This window comes from Pipistrellus kuhlii, unplaced genomic scaffold (assembly GCF_014108245.1).
Source record: "Pipistrellus kuhlii isolate mPipKuh1 unplaced genomic scaffold, mPipKuh1.p scaffold_m20_p_7, whole genome shotgun sequence".
NCBI classification, from domain to species: domain Eukaryota; kingdom Metazoa; phylum Chordata; class Mammalia; order Chiroptera; family Vespertilionidae; genus Pipistrellus; species Pipistrellus kuhlii.
In genome coordinates, this window is record NW_023425573.1 from 34,905,947 (window position 1) to 34,923,158 (window position 17,212).

The following is a 17,212-nucleotide window of genomic DNA, read 5'->3' on the forward strand; positions in this document are numbered from 1 at the left end:
AGCATTATTCTTTGCTTCTAAAGAGATATTTAAATAGCTGAAAATTTTCCAAATATTTTTAATTCCTCAGATAAACAGAGTATATAGTGCCATTCATAATTTATGATTAAGACTAGGAATAAAAACCTGCAGGTGAAGAATAATTATACAAATTCTCTATGTATAGAGGCATGTAGAATAGAGATTCCATCGAGCACATGCATAATGAAAGGTGACAAACACACTTCTTATAGTCACAGTGGAGACCAGATAAAGGAAACAGCCATGCTTTTGTTTGGACTTTGCAAAATAGCAGGCATGCAGTGGAGCCAAGGTTGCAGAGACAGTTTTTGGTTTTATAAATGATGTACGAGTGTTGACAGGTTTTCCAGAGTCGGGGGCGGGGAGGTTTCCTTAAGAGTCAGTGTTCTTTACTATCCCATAAATGTAGTCATTAGCACTTTGGGCCGTGCCCTGCATCCTGGAGGACTCAACAAAGATGCATTGAATGCGTGGACTTAGTTTGTGGTAATATTATTCAAGGAACCGTGTTGTTCAGTGTCCAGTTTTCCGCCCCCCCCCCCCCAAAAAAACACCTATAAAATGATGAACAACTATCACTGCTAGAAATCTTGTTCTTTCATCCCATTACACTGAGGTTCAGCGAGGGTTCATACAGAATATTATGATCTTGCAGAATTCACTGAATATGAAAAGAGAAGAGCACATGATCACATTAAAATTTATGGTGGTGCTAGCCGCGTGGCGCTGGTGGGGAATTGCAGTTAAACACTAATAATGACCAACTATCACGGCAAACACACTGACACCCCTGACATTTCCTGGGGGCTTCCTAAATCTTAAACGTGGAGGTGGCATGGTTCAGTCCATATTGGTGCTGTCAACAAGGTTATTTTCACAGGTAAGCCAAGCCGTTTTATTGATAATTCAAACTAGAGAGCAGACGGGGAAAATCGGTCCTATTCGCCAGCTTGAGGGGAGTGCACTGTCTGCTGCTTGCCGTCTGCTGTCTTCAGGGAAGCCCTTGATTTTTGAGGTGGCAAATTTCTTCTGAAAGATCTCAAAAACACAATAGGAACTCTTTTTCCCCAAGAAGAAGAGAACCAGTTGACTCTTAAACTGAAATATTTTTTATCAATAACCAGAATTCTAATTTCAACAGAAAAAAAGAATTGCTTTTAGATTATAACATTGAAAAGTACAAAAAGAGCTGTAAGTTTGGTTCTGTAACAGACTGTAATAAAGTAAAAAAAAAAAACAACAGTCACATTTATAATCATCAAACATCATTTTACATTGCATTTCCCTACTAATAATACAATAAAATCTGTATGTTAGAAAAATCAATTCTTTAATCTTCGTGTAGGAAAGATTGATTTCCAGTATAATTTCCAAAATGGCAAATTTCTAATTTTACAAAGGAGTGATTTTTAATGTTTTTGCAGAATATCAGCACAGGGCATTATAAATTAACCATGGAGCTAATCTATTTGAATACATTGTTTAAATTATACTTAAGACTCTTGCCTCTTCATCTTACAAGAAGGATTCTATTTTTATTCTCTCTGGCCACATAATCAGAGCTCCAATCAAGCACTCCATGCTTCTTCTAGCTGAAACTCCTTTATCCACATTTATTTTATAAAAAGAAAAAAGGCAAAGCCACACATAATGAAGAACCTGGTGTGCTAATAACCAAACATACGATTGGGCAGAAGGATAATCCAATCCATTTCCTCACACAAGAAAGTAACCTCCATAACTCACTTTAAGCGCTGCCATTCATGAGTTATGGGTCATTCCCTTTCTAGTGAAAATAAATTCTCCCGCACCGTCAGCCAGGGCTGAGTATTTTTCTTAGGACATGTAAATTGTAAAACCGTACGAACATAGCCATGCCCGGCGTTTGGGGAAAAGGCTAAGCTCTTACTCACGGACGTGGGCTTGTAAGGAAATGTATGTGGTTTGGGGACTGGGGCTGCCTCGTTACAATATAGCATGTTTGATTAAAGTGAATTTATTCTTGAGATTTTTATGGTGTTGGTAAACTGCTTAATCTGTCACCTGGTGTTTTATGACGCCAGCCGGATCCTCCAGGTCAGGGAGACGCGCAGCAGAGCCGGGGTCGTTTATCACGGCCTCCGTTTCCACGGTTTATGGCTCAGTCGTGGCACTTTCTTGGGGCTGAAACCTGGCACCTGAGGGTGTCCAGCTGGGAGCTTTAAAAAGTTTTAATTTTTTAAGAGTTTCATGTTTAATTTTGGCTGAAGGATGGCTAGTGAGAATTTGGGGAAGGCTAGAAAGGTCTCATTTTCTTCAACTTCAGTGTCTCTGAGAGGGGGCCGCCTCTCGGCACCGTTAATGCTGACCACGCAATCTGCTTCATCTTCTGTCCTCACCAACCACAGGTTAGACTACATATCCAATTCACTAGTAATTTATCATAAAATATAAACCATATTTCTAAACATGAACAAAATATGCCATCTTTGTTCTCAAAAAAAATCATACAGTACATATATTCTTAGTGTTGAAAGTTAAGTCCTTAGGATCAACTATGCATTTTTTTTTTTTTTGGTTTCTTTTTGAAATACAGTAGGTGTGCTACATACATCGATCTGTGTTTATTGTATTAATAATCTAAATTGAAGTAGAAGCCTGTTTTTTTACATCTTGTTAAGATATTTATCCTGAAATTTTCCTTATACCACTTGTATATCTTTTTGCACCTTTTATCAAAATATAAGAGGAGAGATATATTAAATGGTTTTTATTTAACCCCATCAGAACTTCTTGAGAATGAAATAAAGCATATTGATAGATGCCAAAGGTTTGCTTTGAAATACTCCAGCAAACAAACAAACAAAACGATGCATGTGAAAATACAGATGAAACAAGACTGGCTAAACATGGATTCCTATTGAAGTTAGGTAATGAATACATGGAGGTTCATTATCAGATTCTATTTTGTGTATGCTTTCGACTTTCCAAAATGAATAATTTTTAAAAAGTTATTATAGTAGTAACTAATAGCTTAAAAATTAAGTCATGGAAATGGTTTAAAAATAACTAAAAAAAAAAAAAAACCTGATTAAAAATCAATGCAATTTTTTTAATTCCAGCATCATTTACTCAACACATATAATTATACCTGACACATCATTAAGTTTTGCAGCCTTGCCATTCTGATGTTTATATGGGCAAGTATTTGCAATATGATTTGAGACACAAGATATATCCAAAGTATAACTTAGGTTTTATGATTTGGTAGTGAGTGCCTTGAGAAGGTTCTGGTTGTAAAACAAAGTATTTAAGTGTCCTTCCAACTCTGAGCTTAGTAAGAAAAGGATCATTGTAGACTTCCATCAATATTTAATAAATATAAAATCAAGATTTGACTATAGAAAGAAAAGAAAATTTGACAAAACTATCCCACTCCTGTGGATAATTGGGCAAAGTACAACTGCTCTGTATTGCATAGTATCCGCTGGTGAAGGAGACATGTAAACATGGTGCTGGATGGTGGTCCCCTAACACCTGGAAAGGTTCTGGTCTTTGGGCCACAAAATGAAATAGCAGGACCTATTTTTTAGGTTAGCAGGTCTAGATACTGGCAGATAAACATCACTGCAAACATCAAGGGGGCATGACCATTCAACCTAGATGCTGCAGTCTGTGCAGAGGGTTTTATTCACGGGATAGGAATGTGGTTGGGAACACCTGCTCTTGTCTCCCTTGTGCTTTCATCACACACCATCTCTGGTTGGCAAAGAAGATAGGCTATAGTGTCAAGCAGCATCAATTTATTTGTAAGCACTCTTGGTAAGCAATTGCAATCTGCTTCCACCTTAAACTTGATCAAGTCCTCTGCCTAAAATCATTGCTTTGGAGCATATTGAATAGACTGATAGCCACCAGCCTGCCCTAGGATTTGCATGTTGAGAGGTGGCTATTTCACCCTGAAGCCAACAAAATAGAATCCTAAAAAGAAGCATGCTGGGCCAGCTGTAAATGTCCGTGGAGCCCAAATGTGTGTCTTAACAATGCTCTCACCACTCTGATCCACTCACAACTGGGTTAGTGATTGAAGGCCGGCTTTTAATAGAACTTTCACTGACAGACACCTCATGTGAAGGACGGTCTAGCAGAGCAGGGCCAGCCATCAACATTGCCATTTGGGGCATTTGTTAGAAGACGCCAGCACTTCGTATGTGGCATTTACATGAAACCCTCAAAGAGCACTCTTTGGCTAAAGTAAATTTAATTTTAATAATATACCAAACAGCCGAGACTGGTTTGGCTCAATGGATAGAGCGTCGGCTTGGGGATTGAAGGGTCCCGGGTTCGATTCCGGTCAAGGGCATGTACCTTGGTTGCGGGCATGTCCCCAGTGGGGGGTGTGCAAGAGGCAGCTGATCGATGATTCTCTCTCATCGATATTTCTAACTCTCTATCTCTCTCCCTTCCTCTCTGTACAAAATCAATAAAATATATTTTAAAAAATAATATACCAAACAAAGGCCCTAGACAGTGACCTGCAATATTGCATGTTAGAACTTAAGGAATACCAGAAATTAAATGGAAATGCTGCCTTTCAGCCCTAAGCTCACACTTCCAACTTGAAGTTGTCTATAGAGTGGTTGAGACATGATGACAGATTAGGGACATGGTACACAGATTCATCTAGAGGCTCTTCCTTGAGAAACCATGTTCTTCAAACCCCTAGGAATTGTCTGAGCTGTACTCTTTTCTGCAGAAGAAAGAAAAGGCTGAAGGGAGAAGAAAGGTGCTACAAACACTATCATGTGCCTTAGCCAGTTTTGCTCAGGGGTTAGAGCCAGAGGACTGTAGGGCCGTGGGTTTGATTCCAGTCAAGGGAATGTACCTTGGTTGCAGGCTCGATCCCCAGCCCTGGTCAGGGCGAGTGCAGGAAGCAACCAATCAATGTGTCTCTCTCATATTTTTCTCTGGCCATGATATTCCTGTTCACTAGAGTAGTACAGGATCAAGTTTTAAATAGGTCACTTTCTATCTGGTTCAAATTTTATGTTGGCCAAATGCTGGGAAAACACTGGGTAGCCCAGGGGACCCTGTGAAACGATCTTACTGTTCGGGTCCTTTGGAGTTTCAGTGGGTGTGTGCTGAAGTGGCTGGAGGAAGAGGGGGGGGGTGGGGGCAATCCCAGCTAACATTTTAACCAAACAGAAGACTGTTGGAGGCCTTCTCAGAGGGTACTCACAGACTTCTCCGGAGAGGGTGATTTGGGAATTAGGTACCTTGTTTGCAGGCTTGAATGTCTTGAATGTCTCTTTACCTAGGTATATTGTATTCACTGCTTTATATCTCTGTTAATGGGCCATGAGGGAACACAGGTGAGAAGACGGATTAAAATAAAAAGGTATATTATTTTAAAATAAAAGACTAAAATAGAGTCTAGCATAGAATAAATGCATTCAAATTTCCTGCTGCCCCACCGCTATAAATTTTATATCTTTTAAATATTTTGTAATGTTTTAATTACAGCAGACATTCAACGTTCTATTAGTTTTGGGTGTACAGCATACTACGCCTAAACAGTTAGACATTTATATGGCTTACAAAGCGATCCCCAATAAGTCTAGTACCCATCTAGCACCCAACATATTTATTACAATATTATCGACTATATTCCCTCTGCTGTACTTTACATCCCCGTGACTACTTTGTGACTTCCAGGTTGTACTTCTTAATCTCTTCACCCTTTTCACCCAGCCTCAACCCTCCTCCCATCTGGAAACCATCCGTTTGTTCCATGTAACTATGAGAATGTTTCTGTTTTATTTATTCTTTTATTTTGTTTTATTCTGTTCTCTTTTTGAAAGTATTTATATTGTCTTTAGCAGGCGGTTTATTTTTCTCCTCAATGTAAGTGTAGGTAGGAAGGAATAGGACTAGAAAGAAGATGGATGAGGGGGGAGGAGGAGCAGACAGACACTTAGCGGCAGGTGGACACTTTTTTAGGCCTGACGACTCTCAGAAACCATTTACCAGGCAGCTCTAAATCACAGTCAAGAGATAGGTGCTGCTTCAGTAACTCAGGTATCACGGTTGAGAGAGGCAAATATGTTTTGTATAACTGGGTGTGTGCTGTTTCTCAGGGTTTCTTTGTTCTGAGGATCATCCAGAGGTGGGTTCCATGGTCTTCGAACACTACAAAATCATAGAATACTTTCTAGGAAGAGAATCCATGGCTCTCATCAAATTCTCAAAAGTATCCATAATACAAATTGTTTGAGAACTTGATGCTGGATTTCAGGAAGGGACAAGGGTGGGAAGGAAGATGTTCTTCATAGGAGAACATTAGAGTAAAATATATTCCTTCACATTATATAATGGGTGATAACCGATAGCTTAAAAATAATTTTGGATTTTAATATTGAATCTATTTGATGATGTTTAACTTAACTTTTCCCTAAATTTCTAGTCAAATTATTTTAGTTTAACTACCCCATCCCTATTCTTACTGTTTTAATGCATCAGCTAGTTCTAATCAATAGCATTTTCAAAGGTAAAATATTTCTAAATTTCTGTGCCATTTAATTGTTTACAGCAACAGTTTCTGTGTAGCTTCTCACCTTTGTGAGAAGTATCATGAATAATATTTCATACTTGGTAGCCTTTCAGGTTTTACTTAGTATTAGCTAGATCTAAACCCAACTAAACTGACTTACAGATTCAAGATGACAGATAAGATATTCATGTCCCATTTTCCTTTCAAAAATCACCCCCAAATAACAGGGAGAAGAAACAAACATAAATTCCACCTGTCATGGAACCTTAATAAATGAAGGGAGAAAATAGAGGGAGGGTGGTTCATAGCTTAGCAGAGAAGAGGAAAGTCCAACCCAGGTGCCTTCAAGGTGAGTGGGTAGAGGAAGGGGTACACATGAGAAACAACAGCCCCCAGGAGCTACCAGAGCTCAGGAACTGAAGGTATCAGATACCACAGAAATGGGATGTGAGGGTGATGAAAGTCCCCATCTCTTCTCCATGTAGTCAGAGGACTCCTCTTCCCTCACCTATTCAGGAAACCAGAGCATTTGCTGGAGAAACTGAACCCTAGATGTGGGGACACCAGCAACAGAAAAGTTGGGGTGAGATGCACCCTGAAAATAAGAAAATTAAGTGAAAGTCTATATCCTCAAAGGTGAAAAGCTACCTTCTCTTTTCTCAGAATGCCAAACCTGTGTTTGTGCCATTTCCAAACAAGAGATTGAAAAGTCCAGAGGAAATGAACTTAGAGATGGACACATGGGGATCTCAGCCAAAAGCCAGCTGCCCATCTGCTTGCCCCCTGATAGGGGCCCAGCAATCTGCAGACCCCTCCTCTCACACTGGTGTGTGGTGAGCTCTGCATGCTTTACTCATGTGTGTGAACCACCAGGCACTTGAGGAAACCACTAAACACAGAGAAAAAGAGCTCAGTGGAAACAGGCAATCAGGGAGCAGAGAGAATTTCAGAGAAATAATTAATAACCTCAAAAAAATAAAAGATGATAATGCATCCAGGAGAGAAGAATAGAATGCTATTAGAATAGGAACAGAGACCAAAAGAATGCTTCTAGATGAAAAATATTATTACTCATAGAAAGTAAGAGAGAAAAAGTCAAGGTGGGCAATGGGAAAAATAAAAAAGACAAAACAAGGAAATCAATACAAGAAGTCCAGTGTCCAACCAATTGGAGTTCCAGTCAAACAGGACAGAAAACAATAGTGAAGAGAAAATTATTAAGAAACTTATAAATAAGAATCTTGTACTGAGGAAATCACACCACACCTATGTTCTCCACAAGCAAGCTGCAGAGGATAATAAAGAATTCCAACGATACTCCATCTGATCCTCAATCTGGTTGCCTAATCATGACATGCACTGCCTTATTATCTGTATGAATATAATCTGTCTGCCAAGCTAATATGAATGAAGGCACTTACAGAGTAACATCTAGAATATCATCATGTAACCATTTCAAAACTTCTAAGTTGCTTCTTTTAATATTAAGGGGTGGGAGCGTTTTCTTTTGCAGGTTTCCATTTGATTGGCATCTGGTGGATATAACATTCAGTTCTAAATTCACAGCCCCCCTCTCCCCTGCCGCGAGATGCTCATCATTGAAATGTAGAATCACAAAACACAGTTTGCTCCGGGCCTTTGTCAAACCGTCGCTGTATCTGGATAGTGCAGCCTCTTCTCCAAAAGGGGCACACAACGGTCTGAACTTTGTTCTTGCAGGCCAGCATGGGGCAGCTTGACAGGGAGCTAATCCATCACTGTGGGATCAGGGCTGTGCAAGTGGCCACCCAACTCACTGCCGTCTGAGGGGGGTGGCAGTTAATCATTTCCTTAACTGATGTGAGTATGAAAACAGAGCTGATTATTGCTGGGCAGACGAACCTTATCCATCCTTCCTGCCCTGGGCAGTGACTGTTGCCATTTTCTCTTCTTCCCAGACGGCAGGGTTTCAAGAGATTCTGACCGAGGTGGAAATTCTCGCGGTGATTGTGGGATGCCTGTGTCATGACCTCGACCACAGGGGAACCAACAATGCCTTCCAAGCTAAGTAAGTGTTCTAATTGTTGTTATTTTAATGCATGTGCCTTTCTGTGCAGAGCCAAAGGTGACCGGCGCTAAAGAGTAAGGCATTAATTTCTGGTATCTGAGGCCGAGGCCACGCAGGCTTGGGCTGGTATGCCAAGGGGCCCATCCATCTTTATAATTCCCTATTCTTCTTTTAATTGCAAATTTGCCCTTCATGTCATGCTTGTTGATTTGGTCTGTCTCCCTTGAGCTCAGTCAGATAACAAAGCAGATCTTAAAGGGCCTGTTTTTTCCTCCAGAATATTTGTTTCCATGGCATTTGTAAGCCTTTTGGACTTGCTACACTAAAATCTGATCTTAAGACTATTAAAAGAAAATTGGACTTAAGAATTTTTAAATTTTATGAGGCAAAATAGCTCTTCTTTCCCCAGTAAAACCCCTTCCAGGTGGTTTGGGTTTTTTGTGTGTGTGTTTGTTTGTTTTTTGTTTTTAAGTTGGATAGCATATAAACTGCAGGGAGAAAAGCAATGCTAGAGGAATAAGGCCCCTGCTTCTCCAACAGAAAGGTAGGAAACAAACAGAGAGATTGCATCCATACTGGGCATGTGAAGGCACATAATGTGCACTGGACAGAATAATCTGTCCTTAAGCATCTTGGACTGGTCAAGATAGCTGTGGCTTTGTGGCTCACACAGTGGCCAAGGCCATAGAATATGGGTGCTGGAAATAAGGCCCAAACCCACATCTCCCGAGTCTTATATTGAGGCTCCAGTTTTAATGTTCTTACTGCCTATCTGCAGACAAAATGCTATGTGAGTTCAGAGGCTGGAGAGAAAAGTTTGGGGATGGAGATGTCAAGAAAGTGGTATAATTAACTTTCAGATGACCGATTTCAAAGTTCCCTGGCAGGTGTACCCTCATAATCTGAAACGTCAACAGACCACATCCCTTTCTGTTCCTCAAAATGCTTACCTGTTGATACCTTGGGATCCTGGCCACTGACATTTGCTCCTGATCTAGCAAATGGATTTTGACTGTGTGCCCTTCTCTATTCATCCTGGGTCTTATAGCCCATCACTTCAACCCTGCCTTCTTAATATCCTGTAGTTTCTTGACATTTGGAACTTTCTGTGACATCCACTCTGCAAAAACTCAGCCCCCGTTCAATCTAGCAATTCAATTTCATGTGACTCTGCCTACACTTTTAAAGGCTTTAGTAGAAAATGTCATAGTTGTGGGAGTTTGAGATACACCAAATATACCTCCCAACTGGCATTACTAGATGCTCAGTATTCCCCAGATTCTGTATCCCCATTGCTCTCAGAAGGTCTATATAATAAACACTCTCCTTTTCTAAACCATCTCCGGTAGACCACCTCCCCTGATCCCCTCAGCAGATCACCTTGCCTCCTCCTTCACCAAGAAAATTGAGGCCATCAATCGAGAACTCCCTCAATTTTCTCCCCTGCCATGTACAAACTTATCTGTCTGGCCCCATCCTTTCCTCCTGACCTCCTATCTCAGTGAAAATGCTGTCTGTCCTCTTGTCTGACGCTAATCCTTCCACCTCGGCTTTGGATCCCTTCCTTGCTCGCTCCTCTGAGACCTTGCTCCATTAATCTTCCTCTCTCTCTGCCCTGTATCTCCCTTCTCTTTCCTACTAGCTCTCAGCATCCTATTAATATGAAAATCCCCCCGGCCCCCCTTCTTGAAAAAGTCCACCTCTATTCCTGCTTCTCCCTTTAGCATCTGCTCTATTTCTCTTCCTTTCCAGTCAGTCTTCTTGGAGAGTCCATTATCTTCACTTCCCCAATGCCTGCCCTCCCACAGGGCAATCAGTTTCATCTCACAATGGGAACTGCCCCCAGTAATGCCATCAATGGCCCCTTTTCCCAGAGCTGCTGGACACTCTTATTGTCCTTCTTTCTTGACCCTTCTTGCCATGAGACCCATTTTTTGCTCCCTTCTTCCTAGAATGTTCTCTTCCCTTGCCTCCCAGACAAAGGATTTCAACTACCTTTCTAGCCTTTCTTCTCAGTGTGCTTCAAGGCCTGTTTCCTCCTGTTCCAGCCAGCACTCCTGATGTCCTCTCCTGTTTCTCTCCTGCTCTACATGATCCTTCATGCAGGCCTTCACCCATCTGCTGATCAGCCCTAAACCCAGATCTTAGATCCATAATTCTCTTCTTCTCTCCAGACACTGATTCCAACCACTTGAGGGGCACCTCCTATTGAAATCTCACACTCACCTCAATCTCAGTCTTTCTGATTATACTGGTTTCTTTTCTCTGTCTCAGTGAATAGCACCACCAGAAATCCACAAGCCATCCAGATTCCCTCCTTAGTACCCCTAAAGTCAACATCTCTGTCTTCTTAAGTCACTACTGCTTCTCTATCTCTCCTGAGTTGCTACAACAACCAGCCCAACTATCTCCTCCAGACTTCTTGCCTTGGTACTCCAGAATAATCTTAGTACAATAGTTCTCAAAGCTCAGCCTACTCTCCTGCGTAACATTCACCAGCCTCCTCCTGGTGATAGTGTTCAAATTCCTTAGTGTAACCCTTCAAAGCCCCTTTCAACCTGTCCATTTCTAGCCCAGCACACACTCCTTCCACCCCACCTACCCCCACACATCTATGCTCCAGACCTAAGGGGCAACTTGAAGTGCTCAATAGGGTCCAACTAGTTCACTTCCCCCTGCTCCCCAGTATTCCTAGCTGGGATGCCCATCTTCTCCTTTTCCCTCCAAGCACTACCCAGGGTTCTATTCCTGTTGCAACTTCCCCTGGTCAACTTTCATTATGCCTACATAATGCCCAAGTTGTGCTTTTTTAAAAGTATGCCTTTCACTCTATTTTAATTGCTGATTAACAGGCATGTCTCCCCTACTCCTTGAATTCTCATGATGTAAAGCAAATACCAGGAGCATACTCCTTGAATTCTCATGATGTAAAGCAAATACCAGGAGCATAATAAACATACAGCAAATGTTTGCTGCGTGAATGAATGATGGATGGATGCATGAATGGATAAGATTTTAACTATCTTACTATAGCTTTTCGATAAAGTTTTCTGACTTTTAAATAAGTATAACTTTTTAAAGATTATTATAAACACAGTTTTTATAGTCATAGGTTTGATGTTACATTCACTTCTTCAATCCCTAGAGTCTACTGAAGTGTCAACTGGATATACTTTCATCATATACATACAATTCCTTATGTTTAGATTTTGGTATCTGCATTTCATTATATTTTTAGGATGTCTCTCTCTTTTAGGCAATGACATCATTATATCTTCCTCTTGCATCTTTTCTCTAGACCCCTACCATTCTTCCACTTCTGCATAAAGAAAAGATAAATGTGTTATAACTGTCTCTCTAAAACAAGAGTGAGCACCCTGTAAGTTCTTTAAGAGTCAAGTATACAATATTTGTACCCAGATACCACTGGCCCTCTCCTCTCCTTGAGAGAGCCTGTCTATCACACTCCCCTAATTAAAACCCACTTAATCATAGTTTATCTCTCAGGAAATTGGAGTTGAATTACCATGATATTGCTCAGTTACTGTTGACATCCAAGCTGCAGACTTGGGAACTGAGGCTGCCATTTTGGGAGAGCTACAATGACCCCGTGTCAAGCAGATAAGAGAAATGTGCAGAGAGAAGGAAAGAAACTAGATATTCATAGAGAAGCAGAAATAAGAGATTGCATAACTCTAGAGAAACAGAGAAAGAGCAGACTTGATTTCTGGCTTTACACATCTCCACTCTTATTTCCAGGAGACCCAGCCATACCTGTGATAATAGGCTCCCTCAGAGTTCCAGGTATCATTTAATCAAACTTTTTTTTTTTTAGGGAAGCTGATTCTGATTTATTTCTGTTCTTTGCAACTAACAGTCCCTGAGACAATGAAAAGAACTATTATACAATTTACTTCTTGTTGACTCTCTCAAGTGCTCTCCCACATCCTGGTTAGGGTAGGTATTTCTGTCTCCACGTTATGGGAGGAACTGAGCATCAGGAAAATTAAGTAACTTGGACAAATTCATACTCCCAGAATGCACTAGAGTGGTGTGTAGACCTGGGCTATCTGATTCCAAAAGCCGTTCTTTAACCACCACATCATACTCCCTCAATGACTCAGTGATATTTATTTTGGGCCTTTGGGCTTCTAGCTTCTTGGCTGACTCAACATATATACGTGAGCTCTGGAAAACTTAAATATATTTGACACCCAGAAAATAAGACATGGAGCTATAAAGTCATATAACTGAATTAGACCTTGATAGTCATATTTTTAAACACCTTCATTTATAAAAATGGAAATAGAAATATTCAGATCTTAGGTGCCCTGTGAAAGATAAAACAGTTTTCAAAAATATTAGATAGATATTAAGTTGCTGGTACTAGAACTCAATTTTATTTTTTAACTTATTTTTGCATCCTCGTACCATATTATCAAATCTGCCTCTTCTGAGGTAATCTGATGTGTTTAAGAAATGGGATATCCATCAGCCCTGCCCCTACCATATGAAGTCACTTTTGAACTTGGGACACCGAATGCCACCACCACCCAACCTCAGTTAAAATTTCCCTTGACAATGAATGCTGACAGAGACCTTTTACAACACAGTGAAGGAACTATCTTTTTATTAATTAGAGTAAAATTTATTCACTAAGCGTGTGTGCCATTGTTTAGAAAACCCCTAGCAAGAAATCTACACCCTCATTTCCTTCTTTATTCCCCAATAATTGAGTGCTTTGTACGTGCAAGGCACTGTGCTAGGCCTATTGTGAGAAAATAAAGAAATGTAACAAACAGTCCCTTCCCTTAAAGTATTCACAGTCAAACTTCAATGTTCAAGTGATTTGGAAATATAATTTAAATGCACCAATTATTATGTGAAGCAAAGTATATGCTACCTCCTCTACCCCTCCCCCCCCATATATAAGGCTGTAAAAAAACAGGAGACATTTAGCAAGGGACAAATTACTATATAAAATGCAAAATGCCTCTACAATAAAAAGTTGGTTATAGCAGAGTATAATTTATTCTCTTAGCCTTTCTGATAAATGAACCTTTGCATTTTCATATTTTATTCTTAATTTTTAAGTATTAAAGTACGTGCCATGAATGATCAATAGGTAGAGAGGGCAGCAATACCACAGTGCTTTGAAATTGCTCTGTTAACACCTCTCTCCTGTTTTCTCCAGGGACAGCGTTTCTCACTCATCCCCCTCTCTATTACAGCTGCCCCTGATGATTAAATATCAGTACCGAGCAGTTTTGTAGTATATTCTCCTAGGAGACTTCTGTTCATTTCTAGCATAATCTCTTATACTCATTTCTTGGGAATGAAAACCCATCTTGTCGCTTTCGGCCAGGTCCCAGAAGTGAAATACTGGGGCACATTAATCTGCCATGACAGCCTAATCCCATTCCTCACCACCTCTCAACAATTCTCACTTTCCTAATTACCTTTCATAGTTTTCCTTTTTTAAGTTTTCTATAAGCCGTGGCTGCACACTTCTGTTGAGCCTTTTTTCAAAGCATATGCACATCTGGAGACATTCTGAAGGTACACCTCCTTTCGCATGCTATTTTTGGTGCTTGCGCAAAGTGCTTGAATGCCTGTAGGGACAGAAGGCTTTACTTCGACTTTCCTTTTCATAAGTTTCTCCTGTCCAAAATGGAAAAACTTTGGTGTGTTGGGATGACCTAGTCATAATGAGCATCGTGAATAAGTACTGTAATTTGGAGATTCTTCTCTTCAGCTCCCCTTCTCTCCTCCTCTCTCCACACACTCTGCATAAATATACTATACAGTATATTCACTATTAAGGCATGTGTGCCCCAAAGCTATTTATACAATGGATATACTTACCACCGACAATAAAAATGAGGTGTGGATTTGAAGTCCATTTTTTCCATATGTGATTGATTTGGACTGTTGTTGTTTTTTTTCAATATTTATATGAAAAGTAAAAATGTACCTTTACACAAAGTATATTACATGAAAGACATGGCCTCCTTTAAAAAACTGATCTTATGATCAAGTAAGATTGGTTAATGCTGCATATTATGTTCCTCTCCTGCAGAATCACAACGCTTGTTCTTATATTCTGGGAAGTCTTACAGTGAAGAAACAGTTTATCGTGGGCCTAGCATTTTCCAAACGCATTTGACCATGGGCCCTTTTTTATTCCTGCCCAGTGTGCCATTTAACATTCCAAATAACTCACATTTTGTAGAATATTTTAACAAAGTTTATCCTAAAGATATATTTCAGTTTTTGCCACTAATATCAAGTTTTATGACTTGTGCACTTCACCCTCGCCATCCTACAAGGTTCACAGCGTATGTGTTTGTATTCCGAAGATGACATTTTGCTTCCAGGAAGGTGAGCGTTGTTAGTGTAAGTCAGTCAGAGAAAATGCCCTACACAATTCTAGGGGATTGTGAGCTCCTTGAGGGTAACAGCCATGCCCTGCTTACCTTTGTATTCCACATGCCCTGCAGTCTGGCATCATAGCTATCATCAAAACTTGTTGATAAATGAATGATAAGTGAATGAATAAGTGAATGAATGAATGAATGAATGACAATGTCTTTGTAGCATTTTCATAGTATTAGTCTGGTTTGATTGCAAAATCTAAACATTTTTGTGATTAACTCAGTATTGTATAAGGATGGGAAATGTAAAATTGAATATTATAAAAGAGAACAAAGAGGATGAAGATGCTCAAACCACAGAGGTCAAAGGCTGCACCTGCACAAACACCCTGAGAGTCCTTCTGATGAAATGCAGCAGTTCAGAAATTAGGCGGGTCTGGGGCAGAGGGAGAGGTGCAGCATGGGAGGCACCAGAGTATTTGTTATAAGCTGTTACCTAGTTAAAGGAGGAAACAGCCTACTCATACTGTAAAAAAGAAAATATAGAGTGACTTAGGATCATTTAATTGCTTTAACTTTGTGTGGATTCTGCTAAACCAATGTGATGAAGAGACAATATATTGCATCTTGGCCCTACTTTACATCAAAGGCTGCTATCAGTAAAGGCACATCCAGGGATGGCTGATCATTAGAAATGAATCACAGGAATCTGAGTCTGTGGTTAGTAGGTATACTGATAGAATTCTGAATTAAATTTGGCAATGTTGTTTCATTTATAACAACCAGCTTGACAAAAAATTGAGAATCAAATATTAGAAATGTATAAGTTACAATCAGCTCTCTCATTATCTAAAGAGAAGAAGCTTAAAAACATGGATGCTAATCCAGAACTTGTACTTACTAGCCCTGTGACCTTGGAAAAGTAGCATAACTTCTCTGAGCCTTGGTTTCCTCATCTGCAAAGTGAAAAGACAATACAATAATATTTCACGGTTGTTTTTAGGACCAGATAAAATAATGCATTAAGTTGTTAATCTGTTGTCTAGTACATGATAGGTACTTACTCATGATAGCTATTATTGTTAATAACATTATTATAAAATATGTTAACACACTTATTATGATCATCCTTCCAATTTTAACTATAACTTCAGACATACCACTGCAAGCTTATTAACCAAGCAGCTAATATTTTTAAAGACCTGTTCCATGCCAAGCATATGCTTACAATATGTAAATATGAAGCATTCTAGAATTTCAAAGGCCAATGCAAATAGAGCCAAGACACAATACATTGTACTTTTTGAAAAATGTATTTTCATAAAAATGAAATCTATGTTAAAAATAATATCTAACATTATTAGTCACTGATTATTAAGATTAGCATAACATGTTCATTTATTAAATAACTAGAGGCTCAGTGCATAAAAATTTGTACACCTGGGAGGTAGGTCCCTCAGCCTGGCCTGTGCCATCTCACAGTCTAGGAGCCTAAGCCACAGTCTGGCCTCCCTTTGCAGGAAGCAACAAGCAAGCCTATCAGGGGACTGACCCCCCCGCAATCGCCCCTCTGTGCAGCCAGTTGCCGCTGTCCCCCCAGCCGCCCCCGATCGCCATCCCTTCCCTCTGCCCACTGAGGGGCTGGCACTCACCTTGGCTCACCTAGTGCCACCCTCTCATCGGCCTCCATTGGCCAGTCATTCTGCCATTTGGTCGATTTGCATATTAGGCTTTTGTATAGATTAAGGTAAACTTTAAAGAAGTAACCCAAACCTCCACCTCTTTAAAATCTAGTATCCTCTTGAGAAACCCTATTCATAATAATCCCTACAGTATTAAACTGTTGCTTTTTTCCAACTTGTGGTCAGCATTGAGTCTTTCCAAGGGCTCCTGAACTGATCATGATCTTGGACTGCATCACACTGGAGATGGAGGGCAGCTTATGACCAAAATCTTTCATGTTGCACTTGGATGCACTCTTTGCTCCTTTCACTAGCAGAGACGATGGTGAGCCATCAATCTCCAGTGTTTTCAAGTTAAAGCCAAATTGCCCTTTCAATGTCTGATCTCCTTGCAGTAAACACAAGGACCTGGATGGGTCCTCAACCAGATCCCATGACTTTGCTTTAAACCCTAGGATTCTCTGGAGCTCTCTTGACTCTAAAGATGCTCTAAATCCTACTCCAAAAGAATTGGAAATAAACACATTTGAGCATTTAAATGAACACTTTGCCAAATTGA

At 40.1% G+C, this 17,212-nt stretch overlaps 1 protein-coding gene across 1 annotated transcript in view; it reads left to right on the top strand.

The window, feature by feature from the left end:
* Positions 1-17,212, top strand: part of PDE11A (phosphodiesterase 11A) — a 265,912-nt gene that overhangs the window by 191,241 nt on the left and 57,459 nt on the right. Inside the window, exon 14 of the mRNA XM_045575416.1 lies at positions 8,488-8,597. Coding sequence (XP_045431372.1) covers positions 8,488-8,597 — 110 coding nt within the window. The remainder of the gene's footprint in view (positions 1-8,487; positions 8,598-17,212) is intronic.